General features: G+C 37.0%; 1 protein-coding gene across 2 annotated transcripts in view; it reads left to right on the top strand.

The window, feature by feature from the left end:
* RNF138 (ring finger protein 138) overlaps positions 1-20,272 on the top strand; it is a 41,238-nt gene that overhangs the window by 9,176 nt on the left and 11,790 nt on the right. The window contains exons 2-3 of one of the 2 annotated variants that reach the window (XM_065890205.1): positions 10,178-10,343; positions 12,317-12,432. The exons of the other annotated variant lie outside the window; for it this stretch is intronic. Of the exons in view, the coding sequence (XP_065746277.1) occupies positions 10,178-10,343; positions 12,317-12,432 (282 nt within the window). The remainder of the gene's footprint in view (positions 1-10,177; positions 10,344-12,316; positions 12,433-20,272) is intronic. 2 annotated transcript variants of the gene reach the window in all.

The raw sequence follows: 20,272 nt of genomic DNA, 5'->3' as shown, positions 1-20,272 counted from the left end.
AATCTACTAAGATACATGATGTGTGCTTTTGAATCTTTATTAATTTGCCTGTCTTATTTAGTTGACATCAGTATTTCTTAGAGGGCATTCCTTTTCCATTCTTTTAAAAATCTTTTTAGTATATTTGAATTCTTAAAATAATGTGATTCTTTGGGATTCTTCACTTTCATTAATTACTTTTACTATTTTTAGCACAGTATAATATGACTTGTTAAAATGTTTTTGGATATAGTAGTATATATACACAAACTTGCCACAAGTACCTGCATGCACACAATGCTGTAAGTCCCATCAGGGTAGGGATTTTCATCACTTTTGTCCCCTGATATGTCCCTAGTTCTGTTATGTAGTAAGTATTTAATACGTATTTATTAAGTGAATATGCATTATAATATACGGATAAGTTAAACTGTTTATTTTGAGACCACTGTAGATTCACATGTAGTTGTAAAATAATACAGAAATTGTGTACCCTGGCCCAATTTCTCCTAATGGTAATGTTTTGTAAATAAAACCAGGATATCTTCCTTCTTAATAGAGTAAAGGTAAAAAAAGTGTCCATCACCACAAAGATCCTTCACATAGCTCATTTATAGCCACACCCACTTTCCTCTTGATCCCACCCTGTGCCTCCTTAACCCTTGGCAAGCACTAATGTTCACATGTTCTATATTCGTTTTTTTTTTAATTTTAATTTTATTTACTTTTTATTTTTTATTTTTGGTTGCGTTGGGTCTTTGCTGCAACACATAGGATCTTCGTTGCGGCATGCAGGATCGCCCATTGAGGCGTGTGGGTTTTCTCTCTCTACTTGTGGGGTGTGGGCTTTGTAGTTTGCGGCATGAGGGCTCTCTGGTTGAGGTGCGTGGGCTCAGTAGTTGTGTTGCATGGGCTTAGTTGCCCCACAACAAGTGGGATCTTAGTTCCCCGACCAGGGATCAAACCTGTGTCCCCTGCATTGGAAGGCAAATTTGTTACCACTGGACCGCCGAGGAAGTCCCATGTTACCTATTTCCATAATTTTGACATTTCAAGAATCTTAAATATTGCACAATTCTGTAAATAACAGTAAAAAACCCACTTTAAATGGGTGAATGGGGTATGGGGTATGGTATGTGACTTAAATCTCAATAGAGCTGTTAGCAAAAAAAGAATGTTAAGTAATGTTATATAAATGGCATCAAACAATATGTAACTTTTTGGAATTTCTTTTTTCACTCAGCATAATTCTCTGGAGATTCAGGTTGTTGTGTGTTTTCATTAGTTCCTTTTATTGGTGAATATGCATCCATACGTGGTATGGATGTACCACATTTTGGTTAAACATTCATTCACTGAAGGAAATCTGGAATAGCCAGTTTTTGACTATTACAGATAGAGCTGCTATAAATACTCATGTACAGGTTTTTGTGTGAACATAAGCCTTCATTCCTCTAGGATAAATGCCCAAGAATGCAATGAATGCAATTATTGGGTCATATGGTGGTTGCATGTTTTGTCTTTTAAGAAAATGCCAAGCTATTTTCCACAGTATCTATACCATTTTATATTCCCACCAGCAGTGTATGAGTGATCCGTTTTCTTTGCATCCTCGCCAGTGTTTCATGTTGTCATTGTTTTATTTTTTATTATTTTTTAAATAAATTTATTTATTTATTTTTGGCTGCGTTGGGTTTTCATTGCTGTGCGTGGGCTTTCTCTAGTTGCGGCGAGCGGGGGCTACTGTTCGTTGGGGCACATGGGGTTCTCATTGCGGTGGCTTCTCTTGTTGCGGAGCATGGGCTCTAGGCTCATGTGCTTCAGTAATTGTGATGTGTGGGCTCAGTAGTTGTGGCCCACGGGCTCTAGAGCACAGGCTCAGTAGCTGTGGCACTAGTTGATCCACAGCATGTGGGATCTTCCCAGACCAGGGCTCGAACCCATGTCCCCTGCACTGGCAGGCACATTCTTAACCACTGTGCCACCAGGGAAGTCCCTGTCATTGTTTTAAATTTTAAGCCATTTCAATCTGTGTAGTGATACCTCATGATTTTAATTTGTATTTTACTAATGGCTAATGATGTTGAACATCTTTTCATGTGCATGTCTACTACCTGTATATCTTAGGTTAAAATCATGTCTCTTCAGTGTCTTTTGCCTATGTTTTAATTGGATCATTTGCTTTCTAACTTTTGAGCTTTGAGACTTCTTTATGCATTCTAGATACTACTCCTTTGTTAGGTATATGATTTACAAATATTTTTTTCGGGTCTTTGTTTTGTTTTGTTTTGATTTTTTGCGGTATGCGGGCCTCTCACTGTTCTGGCCTCTCCCGTTGCGGAGCACAGGCTCTGGACGTGCAGGCCCAGCCGCTCTGCGGCATGTGGGATCTTCCCGGACCGGGGCACGAACCCGTGTGCCCTGCATCGGCAGGCGGACTCCCAACCACTTCGCCACCAAGGAAGCTCTTTTTTCCAGTCTTTGGATTGTCTTTTTATCTACTTAACAATCTTTTTTGCCCAGCAAACATTTAAAAATTTTTATGAGGTCCACTTTGTCAGTTTTTCCTTTTATGGAATGTGTTTTTAACATTAAGTCTAAGAACTCTGTGTAGCTCTGTATTGTGAATATTTTCTATTTTTTTCTCAAAGCTTATAGTTTAATGTTTCACATTTAACTCTGCATATTGGTTTCCTAGGGCCACTGTAACAAATTACCACAAACTTGGTGGCTTAAAACAACATAAATTAATCTTTTCACAGTTCTAGAGGCTAGAAGTTTGAAATCAATTTCAGTGGACCAAAATCAAGGTATTGGCAGGGCCTCGAGGAGCTGGGGGCACATCACTCCAGTCTTTGCCTCCATCTCAATATGGCTTCTCCTGTGTGTTTTTGTCAGATCTCCCTTTGCCTCTCTTATAAAGACACTTGTGGTGACATTTAGGACCCACCTGGATAATTCCAGCTAATTTCCTCATCCCCAAATCTTTAACAATAATCAGATCTGTTACAATATGAGGTGATATTAACTTGTTCTGGGAATTAGGAAGTGAATGTGTCTTTGGATGGCCATTACCCAGTTTACTATAGTCTGATCTGTTTTGAGTTAATTTTTTTTTTTTTTTTTTTAACGGTACGTGGGCCTCTCACTGCTGTGGCCTCTCCTGTTGCGGAGCACAGGCTCCGGACGCGCAGGCTCAGCGGCCATGGCTCACGGGCCTAGCTGCTCTGTGGCATGTGGGATCTTCCTGGACCGGGGCACGAACCTGTGTCCCCTGCATTGGCAGGCGGACTCTCATCCACTGCGCCACCAGGGAAGCCCCCTCTGCCTTTTTTTTTTTTTAACAGAGATGGTAGCATAGTATATATATAAATTGTATTCATATTTGCTTAAAGTATTTCCCTTAGGGAATATAAAACATAAATAAAGCTAAAATATTTTTAACAATTATTGTAATGAGTAGTGTGTATTTTTTTCAGGCTAAGTTAAAACTTTTAAACGTGAATGCGTCTGTAATCTATATAGAGTATTCTTTGGGATGTGTACATTTGAGTGTTGTGCCCCAACCCTGTTTTTCCCATGAGCTCTGTGGTTTTTATTGGATGATTTTGCATAGTGCAGTGACTTCTAGGAATGTGTGTGACACTTTACAGCAGAACTGAGTCTTTCAGAGAGCTTTTCTGAGTCCTTATATTTCTATGTCAGCTAAAAGAAAGCTGGTATAGAAATATTAATATCAGACCATTTAATTCAGATAGCATTACAAAAAAGAAAGTCATTTCATGTGGATAAAAGGAATAATCATGAACTTTTTTGCAGCTACCAACATAACTTTAGATGAAAACTGACAGAATTGTTGGGAGGAATTGACAGACCCACAGTTTTTTGTCCTTTCAGGAGGAACTGATTTTCACTGAAAATCACATAATGAAGAACACCTTTAAAATAGGAAGAGAATTTGGATGTTGAAAGCACATGATCATTTCAATAGATGCTAAAAGCATTTAATAGAGTTCAGCCTTTCATTATAAAATGTCATAGCAAATTAGGAATAGGATGGAACTTACTTTTATTCTAATTAAGGGTAGCTTCTCTAAAATCTATAGTAAATGTACTGAATAGTAGACCCTATGTGCTTTTCTAGTCAAGAACTAGACAAGGGTATTTATATCCTCCCTACCATTTAACATTGTATTTCAGGCTTTAGGCAATTCAGTGAGAAAAGAAGAAATAAGGTATACAAAGATGGAAAAAGAGATAAAATTGTCATAATTTGTAGATGATAAAACTACATCTAAAACCTAAGAGAAACAACTAACAAATGATTAGAACTAATAAGAATGCACAGAGAGGTTTCTGGATATAAGAACAACAGACAAAAGTCAGTAACATTTTTTTATACCAACAGTAATCAGATAAAAAAGTAATAGAAAGAATCCTATTTATAATGCAACAAAAACTATAAATAGTTTATAAATAATTAGACTATTTATTATAATCTAGTAAAAATGTCAAGACTTCTGTAGGGAAAGTTGAAAAACTACTGAAAAGCATAAGAAATCTGAATAGGTGGAGAGACATGACATGTTTATGGGTAGAACCATTCAATAAAATTAAGATGCCAGTTCTCCCTCAGATGATTCTAAAAAAGCTAATGCAATTCCAATAAAGTCTCAACATCATTGTTTTGGTAGAACTTGAAAAACTGATTAAAAAGTCATAATGATGTGTTAATGACCATGAATAACTGAGAAAATTTGGAAAAAGTAGAACGTAGAGATAGAACCAACCCTGCTAGATACCGTGACGTAGTATTATGAAGTTATAGTAATTAAAATGGTATGGTATTAATTCAGCAGTAGATAAATGATCAGTAGGACATATACTAGAGAGCCCAGAAATAGTTCCATACATGTATTAGAACTCTGATAGATGTGACATGGCAAATCAATGGGGAAAAGATGGCTTATTCAGTAGAATGGTATTTGGATAATGGCTTTGCATATGAAATCTCTATTGTTTACTGTACATAGAGGTATTTTTAGGTGAATTAAAAACTTAAATGTGATAAGCAAAACTTAAACTTCTTAGAAGGCAATGTAGGGAAATATACCTGATCTTGAGAAGGGGAAGGCTTAAGACTATGAGCACAAACCGTAATTTTAGGAAAAGGTGATGAATTTAGACTATATTAAAAATTAAAAATTTTCCATATCAAAAGACCACAAACAAGGTTAGAAACAAGTGATAACAGACTCAACAGTGATAACATTCTGTTGTTATACAAGATTATTTCAGAACGGATTGGTTTATATGTATTTTTTTCCCCTGCACATTGATGTTTTGAGCCATTAGCAAATGGTTACATTAGCTGAAGAGAAGTACACTAAAACTCAGTTGAATATAACAAGCCACAGAATTGTACACTACTGTACGAAACGCACAACCTACATTTTTTTCTTGGTTCGGTTTGGCCATGAGATCTCTCTGGAATTTATCAGCTTTAATCACTCCTTTCTAACCCCTCACCTCTTTTTTTTAAGCTTTAGAGTAAAATGTTTATTAAGAACTTAAATGTCTTTTAAAATGTGTTAGTATTTTTATTAGGATTGTTTGGTTTTTTGTTTTTTGTTTTTTGTGGTAAGCGGGCCTCTCACTGTCGTGGCCTCTCCCGCTGCGGACCACAGGCTCAGGACGCGCAGGCTCAGCGGCCATCACGGGTCTAGCTGCTCTGTGGCATGTGGGATCTTCCCGGACCGGGGCACGAACCCGTGTCCCCTGCATCAGCAGGCGTACTCTCAACCACTGCGCCACCAGGGAAGCCCTGTTTGGGTTTTTGTTAGTTCTCTGGTGACAGTGTTCTACGGGTAGTTAGTCTACCCCAACCATTTTTCCCCTACAAGCCCTGTAAGTTTTAGTGTGCAGTTTTGCAGAATGTGTCGTTTCTCAGTATTGTATTTATTGCATTATCAGAAATGCCTAGGGTTCAAAAAGCAAATAGTTTAGTAGCCAGAAGATGAAATTCTAGGTTATAAGTCACTTTCCCTCAGAACTTTGAACACATCATTCTATTGTTTTGTCATCTGTTTGTTATTGCTGATGAGTTTGAAGCTAATCTGATTCTCTTTCCTTAGTACATGATCTGTTTTTTATTCCCTCTCTCTATTAGAAGTTGAAAAAATAATTATTTAAAATTTTCTAGTGATCCGGATGAAAATCTTTCAGAAGTTCATTGTACTGGTCATTTGGTTGTCTCTTATTTTGCAGACGTATTTTTTTAGCTCTGGAAATTTCCTAGCGGTTTTTTTTTTCTGGTTTGTTTTTAAGCCCAGTTAGAAGATTAATTTAGCTATTTTTATAACAGTTTAAACATATTTACCCTTGTTTTTACTCCTAATTGAAAAAAATTAAGTGTAGTATTCCTAACAGAAAAGTGCCCCATCATAAAAGTCAGCTCAGTGAATTTTTTTCAAACTGAGCACACCTATGTGTTCAACACCCATACCAAGCAATAGAACTCCAGAACTCCATTACCAGCATTTCAGAAACCCCTCAATTCTCCAAGGAGTGTATCCTACTTCTTCCAGGACACCACTATTTTGACTTTTAACAATATAGTTTTACCTGCTCTTTGATCTTTATAAAAATAGAATCATACACCATTGTAGGGCAATTATACTCCAATAAAGATGTAAAAAAAAAAAAGAATCATGCAGCTTGTAGTCTTTTGCGTTTGGCTTCCAAAGCTTAACATTATATATCCAAATTCATTCTTATTACGGTATACTATAGTTTTAATTTTGTGGATATGCTGTCATTGTTTATGCATTTTTCTGTTGATGGACATTTGTATGGTTTTCAGCTTTCAGCTATTACAAATAGTGTGGCAATGAACTTTCTAGGAAATTTCTTCTGATGAGATATGCAAGTCAGTTGGGTATATACTTTGGAGTGGAATTACTGGGCTATATTAGCTACTGCCAGATGGTTGTATTAATTTTCAAAATGGTTGTATCAGTTTACACTTTTATAGCATTGAATGCAAGTTTAGGTTGGTTTCACATCCTCCTCAACACTTGGTATTTTCCACCTTTTTCATTTTGGTCATTCTGGTGGGTATGTAGTGTTATCATATACTATTTTAGGTATTGAATAAGTGGGCTTTGAAATTTTGGTTTATTTTATCCACTCCCCGTAAATACAGCTTATGTTTGTACACCCAGGTTTCAAAAAATCTTTTAATATTCTGTGTTTATATTTTACTTGTAATTGTTAAATTAGCCAGCATATTGACTAATTTACCTGCTAATAGTTACTAACCTGCTTCATTTCGTTCACTCAAGCTCCATCAATTTTATGCATGGTTATCTCTGTGTAATGAATTTTGTTGGTGTGAACTTTGTTGACAGTTTCAATTTTTATTTAAAGAGGAAGGTTTAGCTTAATAGTTTGGTGATAGTTTTACCTTTATCTCTTTAATTACTGTTTTCTCTTTGGTAGTTTATTAGATTTGGCTTCTATAACATTATTTACTCTTGGTTCTTCTGTTTCTTTGAACCTTCCTTTAATGTTTATATCTCTCTAGATTGTTTCTTTAGTGTTCTTCTTACCTTATCTGCTCTCCATATTCTTCCCCCCAATTTTCAGATCCATTTTTCCACTTGTTTGCTGGATAACACGCATTGAGCTTTTTGTAGGTACTTTATTTTTTAAATACATTTATTGATTGATTGATTGATTGATTGATGGCTGTGTTGGGTCATTGTTGCTGCGCTTGGGCTTTCCCTAGTTGTGGCGAGCGGGGGCCAGTCCTTGTTGTGGTGCGCAGGCTTCTCCCGTTGCGGAGCACAGGCTCCAGGCGCACAGGCTTCAGTAGTTGTGGCACATGTGCCTAGCTGCTCCTCGGCATGTGGGATCCTCCCAGACCAGGGCTTGAACCTGTGTCCCCTGCATTGGCAGGCAGATTCTTAACCACTGCGCCAGAAGGGAAGCCCTGTAGGTACTTTAAACTTGCGTTTTTCTGTCAAACCAACTCTTCTAGTATTTTTCAGTTTGGTTAATACAGTCACCTTTTACTCAGTCTTCTAAATTAGCAATGCTTTTCTTTCTCATTCTCTCACAAGTAATTGTCAAAAAATTATATTTTATTTTTTAACCTAGGATGCCCCCTTCATACACAGTCATAGACATTGAGAACTATGTCTCTAAAATAGAGACCCTCTGTCCCTCCTTCCTACTCCTGCCTGAATGTAGACCGTATCATGATCTAGACTATTGTTCCAGTTAGTCTTGTGGGTTTTGTTGTCTGACTCTCCTTTCTTCTTTTTTTCCTTTTTACAGTCCCCCTGATTAAAGAATGCAAACACTGAGTGAAACAAAGAATTTAAATTAAAAATGTATTACACAAAATTTACAAAACATATAAACAGAATTTCAGTTTTTAATTTAAACAATTAAACTTAAAAATGATGGTCTTTGTAACTTTGTGGTATTTATACTTGTGAAGTTATTAAAGCTCAAAATGGCATTCAGAGTTTTGGGACACCCTCACTAAGGATTTTGTTAAGTATTGACAAATTGCTATTCAGAAATGTAGAGCACGGGGCTTCCCTGGTGGTGCAGTGGTTGAGAGTCTGCCTGCTAATGCAGGGAACGCGGGTTCGAGCCCTGGTCTGGGAGGAGCCCACATGCCACAGAGTGGCGGGGCCTGTGGACCACAACTACTGAGCCTGCACATCTGGAGCCTGTGCTCCACAACAAGAGAGGCTGCTATAGTGAGAGGCCCACGCACCGCAATGAAGAGTGGCCCCCGCTTGCCACAACTGGAGAAGGCCCTCGCACAGAAATGAAGACCCAGCATTGCCCAAAATAAATAAATTAATTAAAAAAAAAAAAAGAAATGTGGAGCACTCATTTCTTTATGTCTCCTTTAACACTGGATATTATTATTTTTTTTAAACTAGTGTTTTGACAACTGAAAAATGTATTTTTGTCTTGTTTACTTTGCATTTCTTTGACTCCTGGTTATGATGAATATTTTCCATGTTTTAAGGTATTGGTGATCACTTCTAATGCTACCTTAGTGATATTAGCTACTATTTATCAAGCACTTTGCTGACTCAATAACTGTCTTGAGCATTTTATTACATTACCTATCTTAATCCTGTGAACAACCCTATCAAATGTAGATGCTTACTGTATGTGTGAGGAAACTGATTTTAAAGAAGAGTGACTTGCTCAGCGCATGGTTAGTAAACTCAGTGTGATCTGTTATCACACTATAACCTTGCAACTTTTTTGTTAGTATAGATGTGGAAGATTAGTATATTTGTATTTATAGGGGGTTGAATTAAATGTATAATTATTCTAGAGCCCAGGTACAGATGGCTGTGATTTTTTTTTTTTTTTTTTTTTTTTTTGCGGTACGCGGGCCTCTCACTGTTGTGGCCTCTCCCGTTGCGGAGCACAGGCTCCGGATGCTCAGGCTCAGCAGCCATGGCTTATGGGCCCAGCTGCTCCGCGGCATCTTCCCGGACCGGGGCACGAACCCGTGTCCCCTGCATCGGCAGGCGGACTCTCAACCACTGCGCCACCAGGGAAGCCCAGGATTCTTAAGTATTTCTCAAATTATGTTCCATTGCACACTGTTGTGGGAATTTTCATATATCCTGACCACAGAAGTTTGGGCAACACTTGGTTTCCTTAGCAGAGAAACCTTAATAACTTTGAATAATCCTTGAATTTCCGAAATCGGTTTCTGTAGGAGACCTATTCATATCTTGTAGAACAACATCTTGAAGTACATCAGTTTGAGACAAAGCTGATGTGTGGCCCATTCTCTCATTTTGTAAGGGGAGGAAATGGAGATCCATTGTGGTTAAGTGTGTTGCCTGAAAATCACACAGCTGCTAAACAACACAGGATAAGATGCAGTTTTCCTTTGTACCATGCTTCCCCTGATAATGTTATATAATATTTATTTTTCCTGTATTATGTTAAAAGTAGTTTCTTTAGTATTCCCATCTAGTCCAGACATTAGTCTTACACTGAGAAATTCATATACAGTTTTAAAAAATTCTAGATTTATGTACATACAAATAGCCTAGCATGATTACATACCCATAACTGCTGTGTTTAATTATCGAAATGGAAAGAGTACTTTTTTCTGTAGTTAACCTGTCACAAATGTTTGGTTTAGTTTCTGTAGAAAATGTTTCCTGACTGCAATGAGAGAAAGCGGAATACATTGTCCCCTGTGTCGTGGAAATGTGACTAGAAGAGAAAGAGCATGTCCTGAACGGGCCTTAGACCTTGAAAATATCATGAGGAGGTTTTCTGGTAGCTGCAGATGCTGTGCAAAACAGGTAGAGTAAATGTGACATAGTTCTTTGAAAGTCAAGTTTCTACTCTGAAATTTCTGTTTGACTTGTCTTGGTGGGTACTGTTTTGAAGAGAAATTATTTAGGTTGAGAATTGGGTAGAAAAGGCCAGAAAAGCTGTGGGTGTAGATCTTACTAGATTATAAACTTACTGAGAACGGAGACCGAAAGATAGATACGGTCTCTGAATTTGCCGTAATTTTTAGCCGTAATTTTTAGTAATTTTATTTTTTCAAAATAAACACTCGTTGATTACCTGCTAAATGAACTGAATGAACAGACTGGCATTTAACTCATTGAAGCCTCATTCTGGTACAGATTCAGCCCTTGAATAGTTTTTCTGGTGGTAGTATCATTATTGCAATTTTGCAGGTAGAAATGGGCCAAATGGATTTATGTAGTCAAGGGGGAACTCTCTAGCTGCCCACTGTACTTGGATGTTTATGTGTTTATCTAAGAAATCACAAAATACTTGGCAGAAGACTTTGCCTTTTAAGGAACAGGTGTAAAACATCAGGTATTGGCGAATAACTGGCATTAATTCTCCAGTCTGGATTTTTTTCTACCGTTTGGAGAGGGATTGAAATGGTGAGAGGTGGTTAGGCTTTTAGTATATTCGTTTATTATGGATTTATCACAACCACTTTTTCAAACAGCTAATAAAGTCAGTGAGCAAAAAAACCAGTTGCTGTTTCATGCATTCACACAAGACAAATCTGCTTTTCCATGTCTTTGAGGGAGGTGTTAACTGACAGGGCAATGAAGTGAAGCTGGAAAATACACTTGAGAGATTTCTGGCTCTACTCAGAGAGAAACTGAAAAATGTTCCAAGTGTTAACTTGGGAACTTAGTTTTTTAAAGCACTTTCTAACTCTGCCAGGTTGCAGTAGTTAAAGAAATAAAAAGATGTCCAGTGCTATGAGGCAACCTCTTAATACTTTTAATATTATTTTTTGTCTATTAGTGGTATTTTTTTTCAGGTGTAAAATTATTTGTTAATTTTTATGGTGAGTTTACAGACAGTTGGACTCATCTCCATTGTCTCTGAATCTAATGGAGAGAAACTTACTGCTTATTTTCAGCTCCTACTTAAGAATTAAATCATTTACTTAAAAAAAAAACAAAGACCTCTTGTTTAAATGGAATATTTTGTTATCTATTTCTGCCTTGTTTTTTTCCTTCTTGTTGGCAATATCTCAAGTCTTATGAGTTCCTTTTTATATTAAAAGTCACATTACATTAAACATTTTTTAAATGTTTTATTATGGTAAAATATATAATGTAAAATGTACCCTTTTTTTTTTTTTTTTTTTGCGGTACACGGGCCTCTCACTGTTGTGGCCTCTCCCGTTGCGGAGCACAGGCTCCGGACACGCAGGCTCAGCGGCCATGGCTCACGGGCCCAGCCGCTCCGCAGCATGTGGGATCTTCCCGGACCGGGGCACGAACCCGTGTCCTCTGCATCAGCAGGCGGACTCTCAACCACTGCGCCACCAGGGAAGCCCCGTACCGTTTTTTTAGTTTTATTTTATTTTTTTTTATAAGTGAAAGATTGTGGTAAACTTTTTTTATACAATAAATGTCCATTTGGTAAGAAAACATGATATGTATATACATACACACAATCTGTATGAGGCATCAAATGAACAATTAGAGTGCAGTATCAAGAATGGTAAGGTAGAAAACGTACCATTTTTAAGTGTACAATACAGTGGTATTAAGTACATTCATAACATTGTATAGCAATCACCACTATCTATTTCCAGAATTTTTTCATCATCCCAAACAGAAGCTCTGTACCTGTTAAATTGTAACTTGCCGTTCCCCCACCCCCACCCCGACCCCTCTACTAACCTGTATTCTACTTTATCTCTGAATTCTGTTCTACCTCATATAAATGGAATCACGTTATATTTGTTCTTTTGAAAGTCACATTACATTTAATCAATAATTTACAGATTAAATTCTATCGCATGAGACATCATTACAAATCTTGTAAGAAGTACCAAGATGAATATGGTGTTTCTTCTGTCATTCCAAACTTTCAGATCTCTCAAGATTCAGTAGGGAACAGGTAAGCAATATTTATTCTTAAAGTTTTTATTTTTATAGTTAAAATGGAAAATTTGCAGAGACTGTATAAAGTGTTTTTGTGTATGTGTGGGTGTTTGTGTTTTTAAAGTAAATTGCCTTTGTCCTCATAAGTTTGTTTGATGCATGTAAAATGACATCTGGGAGATTGACTTTATGCTAGACTTAAGCTTATGTTATGTAAAAATCATTCTAAGAAACTTTACATGTCTGAATAAAAAGTAGATCTGTGAATTGAATGTTTTCTTTTGCAACTGAAATTACTTGAAAGCTAGAGAAAATCCCTTTCAGTAATGTATTTGCAAACTAGAATCCTTTTACTCTCTAAGAATAGAATTGTTTGAATTTTTTATTTTGATAAAATGTCATGTAAAAGTGAGATTTGGTACGATTAAATTTGTAGTTCTATTTTAGTCTCAATTCTTTTAAAGCTAGGTTTTGGCTTGATTTATATCTTATTGTCTCAGGTTTATATACATTAAACATTTTTATGAAATGTATTTTATGAATAAGAATGGCCAGAATGCACATGTGTGGTTTAAAAAATAGTGACAAAACAAATACCTAAGCCGGGTCAAAAATTATAACATTTTTCAGGACCTTATTTTTTTTTAAATAAGTTTATTTAATTTATTTATTTTTGGCTGTGTTCATTGCTGCACGCGGGCTTTCTCTAGTTGCTGTGAGTGGGGGCTGCTGTTTGTTGCAGTGCGTAGGCTTCTCATTGTGGTGGCTTCTTTCGTTGTGGAGCACGGGCTCTAGGCGCGTGGGCTTCAGTAGTTGCGGCACGCAGGCTCAGTAGTTGTGGCTCACAGGCTCTAGAGCACAGGCTCAGTAGTTGTGGTGCATGGACTTGGTTGCTCTGTGGCCTATGGAATCTTCCCAGACCAGGGATCGAACCCATGTCCCCTGCATTGTCAGGCGGATTCTCAACCACTGTGCCACTAGGGAAGCTCTAGACCTTAGAATCTCCTTGTGAGCCCATGCCAATTTGAACCCCATACTCCCAGAGGTAACCACTATCCTCTTTTTTGGGTTGTTCATTCTTTTGCTTTTCTTTATAGTATTACCACCCACGCATGTATCTCTAAACAATGAAGTGCTTAATTTTTAAAAGCTCAGTAGCAAGCACACACCATTCTGTAAAGAAAGGCAGTATTGGCAGCATTATAGAAAGGCTCCCAGGAGGCGATATGTTAAGCAGAGTCTTTAAGATTTTATTTTAGTAGCATTTCATTTCACATGTTGCTAATTTTCAGTAATTTAACCACTCTTAGAAGCACTTATACTGTAGTAAGGCTTCTTCTCAACTCCTTAGTTGAAACTGTTCAGGTAAAGGTCTTTAGTAATTTTCCTATTTCCTGCTCTTTTAGGTTCTCGTTTTATTTGACTCAGTGTCATTGGATGAAATTGGTCACTCTTATTTTGTGATTTTTTAAAAAATCCCCTTCGGTTCATCCTTTTTGGTTTTTTTATTTCTGTACTTCTGCTGTATTGAAATTACTCAACAATTTGTTATTAACCCAGTAGATTATTCTTAAGTGCAGGGATGGTGTTTGTCTTGTTCAACAATGTGTCTCTAGTTCTTAGCAAAGTTCCTAGTATATATGATTTGCACAGTCACTGCTTGTTAAATGACTCAGTTTTCTTCTCATGAGACATGCCTTCTTCCCTCTTACCCCCCAGATCTAATTGGTCATAGGTACTATTGATTTCTAATAGCAGTATTCCTCATCTGTGCTTTTCTTCTGCCCCTGTTGTCACTTCCATAGCTCAAGTCCCCATCATCTCTCACTTGAACTGTTGTAGTATTCTTTTAGTTGGTGGTCCTCCTTTAATCTGTCCTGTATACGATTGCCAAAGTGATATTTCAGAAGTGCAACTCTGACCTCTTTCTCCTTGTCCTTGTACCTACACTTCTGTACCTTGTCAGTGACTTCCTGTGGTCCCATAGCTGTGTTTCTTCTCCTGGGTTCCATGGGCCAGTCAGGGCTCTGTGAACTGCTTAAACTGCCAATTTTTTGTGTGTACTATGTGTGCATTTTTCTGGAGAGAGAATGTCAAGATTCTCAAGGGGTTCCATGATCTAATTCAACAACTAGCTTAATAAGACAAAATCCCTATTCTAAAGCCCTTTCTGATCTGGCACTTAACTTTCCGTTTAGCCTTTGTCTTTCTTGGCTACCCATATTGCATAATATGCCTTAGCCATGTTGAATTATTCCCACTGTATCCTGGCCATCCTTGAGAAGCAATATAACTTAGTCATTAAACATGAAGGCTTGGAACCAGACTGCTGCGTAAGAGGCTCTGTCATTTACTAATTGTATGACTTTGGCAAGAAACTGTACCTCAGTTTTCTCATCTGTTTAAAAAGGTAATGGTGATACTATTCAACACCTCATTGGTGGGAGTCAATAAGTAGGTTAATAGAAGTAAAACATATCGAATAGCACCTTACTTGGTGAATGTTTGGGGATTTTTTGTTTGCTTTGTTGGTTTTTTTTTTTTTTTTTTTTTCCGGCTGTGCAGCGCATCTTGCGGAATCTTAGTTTCCTGACCAGGGACTGAACCCATGCCCTCGGCAGTGAAAGCACAGAGTCCTAACCGCTGGACCGCCAGGGAATTTCCTAAATGTTAGTTTTTAATTATCATCATCATCACCATCACTCCCTCACCTCCATACTTTCCCCACCATTCTAACCCACACTTTGCCAGCCAGTGGACTTTTTCTTCTCTTTGAAGACTTAGACCGAGTGTTAGATACTCTGAAGTTTTTCCTGTTTACTTGTCTGTTTTTTTTTTATCTAGTAGATGGGCTTCCTAGTCTTATTCATGTTTATATCCTATGCAAAATTCTAGTTGCAATGGAAAAATTCAGTTTGTATATGAATTTCTAGTAAGGAAATTGTTGAAGGAAGGAAAAGATTTTTTAAAAAATGGTAGGAAATATAAGAAGCCAGAATGTATAGTCAGGGTCCTGGGAGGAAACAGATAATTATACTCAAATTAGATAATTTGAGGGGAATTTAGTGAAGGACTATTCTTTAATTTTTTATTTTTGTGTGTGAAGGGACTATTTGTAAGGAGTAGAGTATTGGGTGCACTATGTAAGCAGGGTATAGGAAGTCACAAGGAATAGTCATGTACTCTGGGTCTCCTGAAAGCAGGGGAGGGGAGAAAGTAGACACCAGAATTGGAGAAAGAAAGCTATGTGGAGAGGGCAGTTGGAGAGAGATGCAACCAGTCAAGGCAGTTTTGCTGGGAAGGAGTCTGGAAAATAGGTATCCTAACCTTCCTCTTGTTCTTCCTCCAAATCTCCTGCTGGGCTGAACCCATTTGGGAAGCAGAGAAGGGAACCTGTTAATGCAGGTTAGTTTCTCAGCACAAAGAGCATGGTGAAAAATGGAGGAGAGAAGATCTAGAGGGGCAAAAAATATACCCAGCACATAGGATTTCAGTTATTAGCCGAACATATTGTAATACTCTGTACACTGTGCTTCATAGCTTCCAAGTAGTACAAAGAGGAAAACATCCACTATGTTATTAATAGTGTCTATGATATTGGAGACATTCACAGAAAGATAGACAAGATGCAAAGGCAGAGGGCTATGTACCAGATGAAGGAACAAGGTAAAGCCCCAGAAAAACAACTAAATGAAGTGGAGATAGGCAACCTTCCAGAAAAAGAATTCAGAATAATGATAGTGAAGATGATCCAGGACCTCGGATAAACAATGGAGGCAAAGATCGAGAAGATGAAAGAAATGTTTAACAAAGATCTAGAAGAACTAAAGAACAAACAGAGATGAACAGTACAATAACTGAAATGAAAAATACACTAGAAGGAATCAACAGCAGAATAACTGAGGCAGAAGAACAGATAAGTGACCTGGAGGACAGAATGGTGGAATTCACTGCTGCAGAACAGAATAAAGAAAAAAGAATGAAAAGAAATGAAGACATCCTGAGACCTCTGGGACAACATTATACGCAACAACATTCACATTATAGGGGTCCCAGAAGGAGAAGAGAGAGAGAAAGGACCTGAGAAAATATTTGAAGAGATTATAGTCAAAAACTTCCCTAACATGGGAAAGGAAATAGCCACCCAAGACCAGGACGCGCAGAGAGTCCCATACAGGATAAACCCAAGGAGAAACACGCCAAGACACATAGTAATCAAATTGGCAAAAATTAAAGGCAAAGAAAAATTATTGAAAGCAGTAAGGGAAAAATGACAAATAACATACAAGGGAACTCCCATAAGGTTGACAGCTGATTTCTCAGCAAAAACTGTACAAGCCAGAAGGGAGTGGCATGATATACTTAAAGTAATGAAAGGGAAGAACCTACAACCAAGATTACTCTACCCAGCAAGGATCTCATTCAGATTCGATGGAGAAATCAGAAGCTCTACAGACAAGCAAAAGCTAAGAGAATTCAGCACAACCAAACCAGCTCTACAACAAATGCTAAAGGAACTTCTCTAAGTGGGAAACACAAGAGAAGAAAAGGACCTACAAAAACGAACCCAAAGCAATTAAGAAAAATGGTAATAGGAACATACATATCAATAATTACCTTAAACGTGAATGGATTAAATGCTCCAACCAAAAGACACAGGCTTGCTGAATGGATACAAAAACAAGACCCATGTATATGCTGTCTTCAAGAGACCCACTTCAGACCTAGGGACACATACAGACTGAGAGTGAGGGGATGGAAAAAGATATTCCATGCAAAGGGAAATCAAAAGAAAGCTGGAGTAGCAATACTCATATAAGCTAAAATAGACTAAAATAAAGAATGTTACAAGAGACAAGGAAGGACACTACATAATGATCAAGGGATCAATCCAAGAAGAAGGTATAACAATTATATATGCACCCAACATAGGAGCACCTCGATACGTAAGGGAACTGCTAACAGCTCTAAAAGAGGAAATCGACAGTAAGACAATAATAGTGGGGGACTTTAACACCTCACTTACACCAATGGACAGATCATCCAAAGAGAAAATTAATAAGGAAACACAAGCTTTAAAGGAATCGACCAGATAGATTTAATTGATATTTATAGGACATTCCATCCAAAAATAGCAGATTACACTTCTCAAGTGCTCACGGAACATTCTGCAGGATAGATCACATCTTGGGTCAGTAAATTTAAGCCTCAGTAAATTTAAGAAGATTGAAATCATATCAAACATCTTTTCCGACAACAACGCCATGAGATTAGAAATCAATTACAGGGAAAAAAACGTAAAAAACACAAACACATGGAGGCTAAACGATACGTTACTAAATAACCAAGAGATCACTAAAGAAATGAAAGAGGAAATCAAAAAATACCTAGAGACAAATGACAGTGAAAAGACGACGATCCAAAACCTATGGGATGCAGCAAATGCAGTTCTAAGAGGGAAGTTTATAGCTATACAAGCCTACCTCAAGAAACAAGAAAAATCTCAAATAAATAATCTAACCTTACACCTAAAGGAACTAGAGAAAGAAGAACAACCAAAACCCAAAGTTAGCAGAAGGAAAGAAACCATAAAGATCAGATCAGAAATGAATGAAATAGAAACAAAACAGTAGCAAAGATCAATAAAGCTAAAAGCTGGTTCTTTGAGAAGATAAACAAAATTGATAAGCATTAGCCAGACTCATCAAGAAAAAGAGGGAGAGGACTCAATAAAATTAGAAATGAAAAAGGAGAAGTTACAACAGACACGACAGAAATGCAATGCATCCTAAGAGACTACTACAAGCAACTCTATGCCAATAAAATGGACAACCTGGAAGAAATGGACAAATTCTTTGAGAGGTATAACCTTCCAAGACTGAACCAGGATGAAATAGAAAATATGAACAGACCAATCACAAGTAACGAAATTGAAACTGTGATTAAAAATCTTCCAACAAACAAAAGGCCAGGACCAGATGGCTTCACAGGTGAATTCTATCAAACATTTAGAGAAGAGCTAACACGCATCCTTCTCAAGCTCTTCCAAAAAATTACAGAGGAAGGAACACTCCCAAACTCATTGTATGAGACCACCATCACCCTGATACCAAAACCAGACAAAGATACTACAAAGAAAATTACAGACCGACATCACTGATATCACAGAAATTGAGACACAGATATAGAGAACAAATGTATCGACACCAAGGGCTGAAAGCGGCAGGGGGGTGGGGGTGGGGGTGTGATGAATTGGGCGATTGGGATTGACACGTGTACACTGATGTGTATAAAATGGATGACTAATAAGAACTGCTGTATAAAAAATAAATAAAAAAATAAAGGTTTCATAAAAAAATAAGTCTATGATATTGTAAACCAAATAGTTCTTAATGAGAAAGACAGCTTTTCCTGATAATAAAAGAGATTATACTGAAGTGCTTTGCCCATAGGTCCTCAAAAGAAGAAACTAACATAGTTTAAAAAATATTCAAAATAAACCCTTAGATCATTTAATCAATTCAGCATACATTTATTGTACCTTCTGAACTACTGGGCACACTACATGTTATTGAATATGCAGGGATGGATAAAACAGACATAATCTGCCTTTCCATCTGTGTAAGCAGTATAACTTCCAGTCGAGTCATCCAAAATAAACCAACACACGTTTCAGCCAGATCAGTCAGGGTAAAACTATTTACCATAAAGTAATAAATGTTGGTGAATGTTTAACAAAATTATTGCATTCGTATGGGGTAGTTTCTTATAATTATGTAGCAGTGCTAGTTATTTTACTAACGCCATTTCTAGTTCATAACATAAAATTCTGTTTTTAACATGTAGGACTGTATCTTTCTGTTTTCTTTAGCTACTAGAAAGGAGAGAGGGAGGATGCATGTAATCATTAGATGCCAGCACACATTTCTATTTTACCTTCCTTGGATTTATTTGGTCTGTTTGCAGGTTTTTCCAACTAATCTTAACTCTTTGTAAACATTAATAACTGGATGTCAGTAAACCTATAACAGTTTAGTCCAAATACCACACTTCACAAAGACTGAAAGAATGAAATTTGCAAACAATTTTATGTTTATAACAGATTTCTCTCCAAGGTGTTGAACATTTTCAGTAGCTAAGTAACTATTAAGGAATCTGGTACAAGTATGAGATAAAATTTCCTTTTCCTTATTTATAGGCATTCATGATATATTCTGGATAATAATTCTTTATTACATGCAGTACAAATATATTTACATTTTTTCCAAAGAATTAAAAATTTTTTTTTTGCTGTTTTCTGAAACGTGTAAGCATAGAACTGGAGATTTTTCTTCACATTTTAAAGACTGGAAATGAGGTACTCTAGTATTTTGAAAACTGCCTTAGGTAATACCACAATTTAATTTAGCATAAAATGGCATAGTCGTGCATAGGTTTTTTTGGGTTTTTTTTCTCACCCCTTTTTTTATTATGATAAGAATATTTTACATGAGGTCTACTCTCTTAACAGATTTTTAAGTGTACAGTATAGTATTGTTATATACAGTATAGGCACAGTGTTGTACAGCAGATCTCTAGAACTTACCTTGCATAACTGAAATTTGTACATGTTGATTAGAAACTCTCATATCCCCGTCCTGTAGCTCCTGTTAGCCACCATTCTATTCTTGGCTTCTTTGAGTTTGAGTATTTTAGATACCTCATATAAGTGGAATCATGCAGTATTTGTCCTGTGATTGGCTTGTTTAACTTAGCATAATGGTCTCAAGGTTTATTTATGTTGTCACAGTTGCAGGACTTTCTTTTCTTTTAAAATTGAATAATATTCCGTTGCATGTATATGCCGCATTTTCTTT

This window comes from Phocoena phocoena, chromosome 13 (assembly GCF_963924675.1).
Source record: "Phocoena phocoena chromosome 13, mPhoPho1.1, whole genome shotgun sequence".
NCBI classification, from domain to species: Eukaryota; Metazoa; Chordata; class Mammalia; order Artiodactyla; family Phocoenidae; genus Phocoena; species Phocoena phocoena.
Note: the sequence above shows the minus strand (reverse complement) of the source record. Positions and strands in the feature narration are given on the sequence as shown.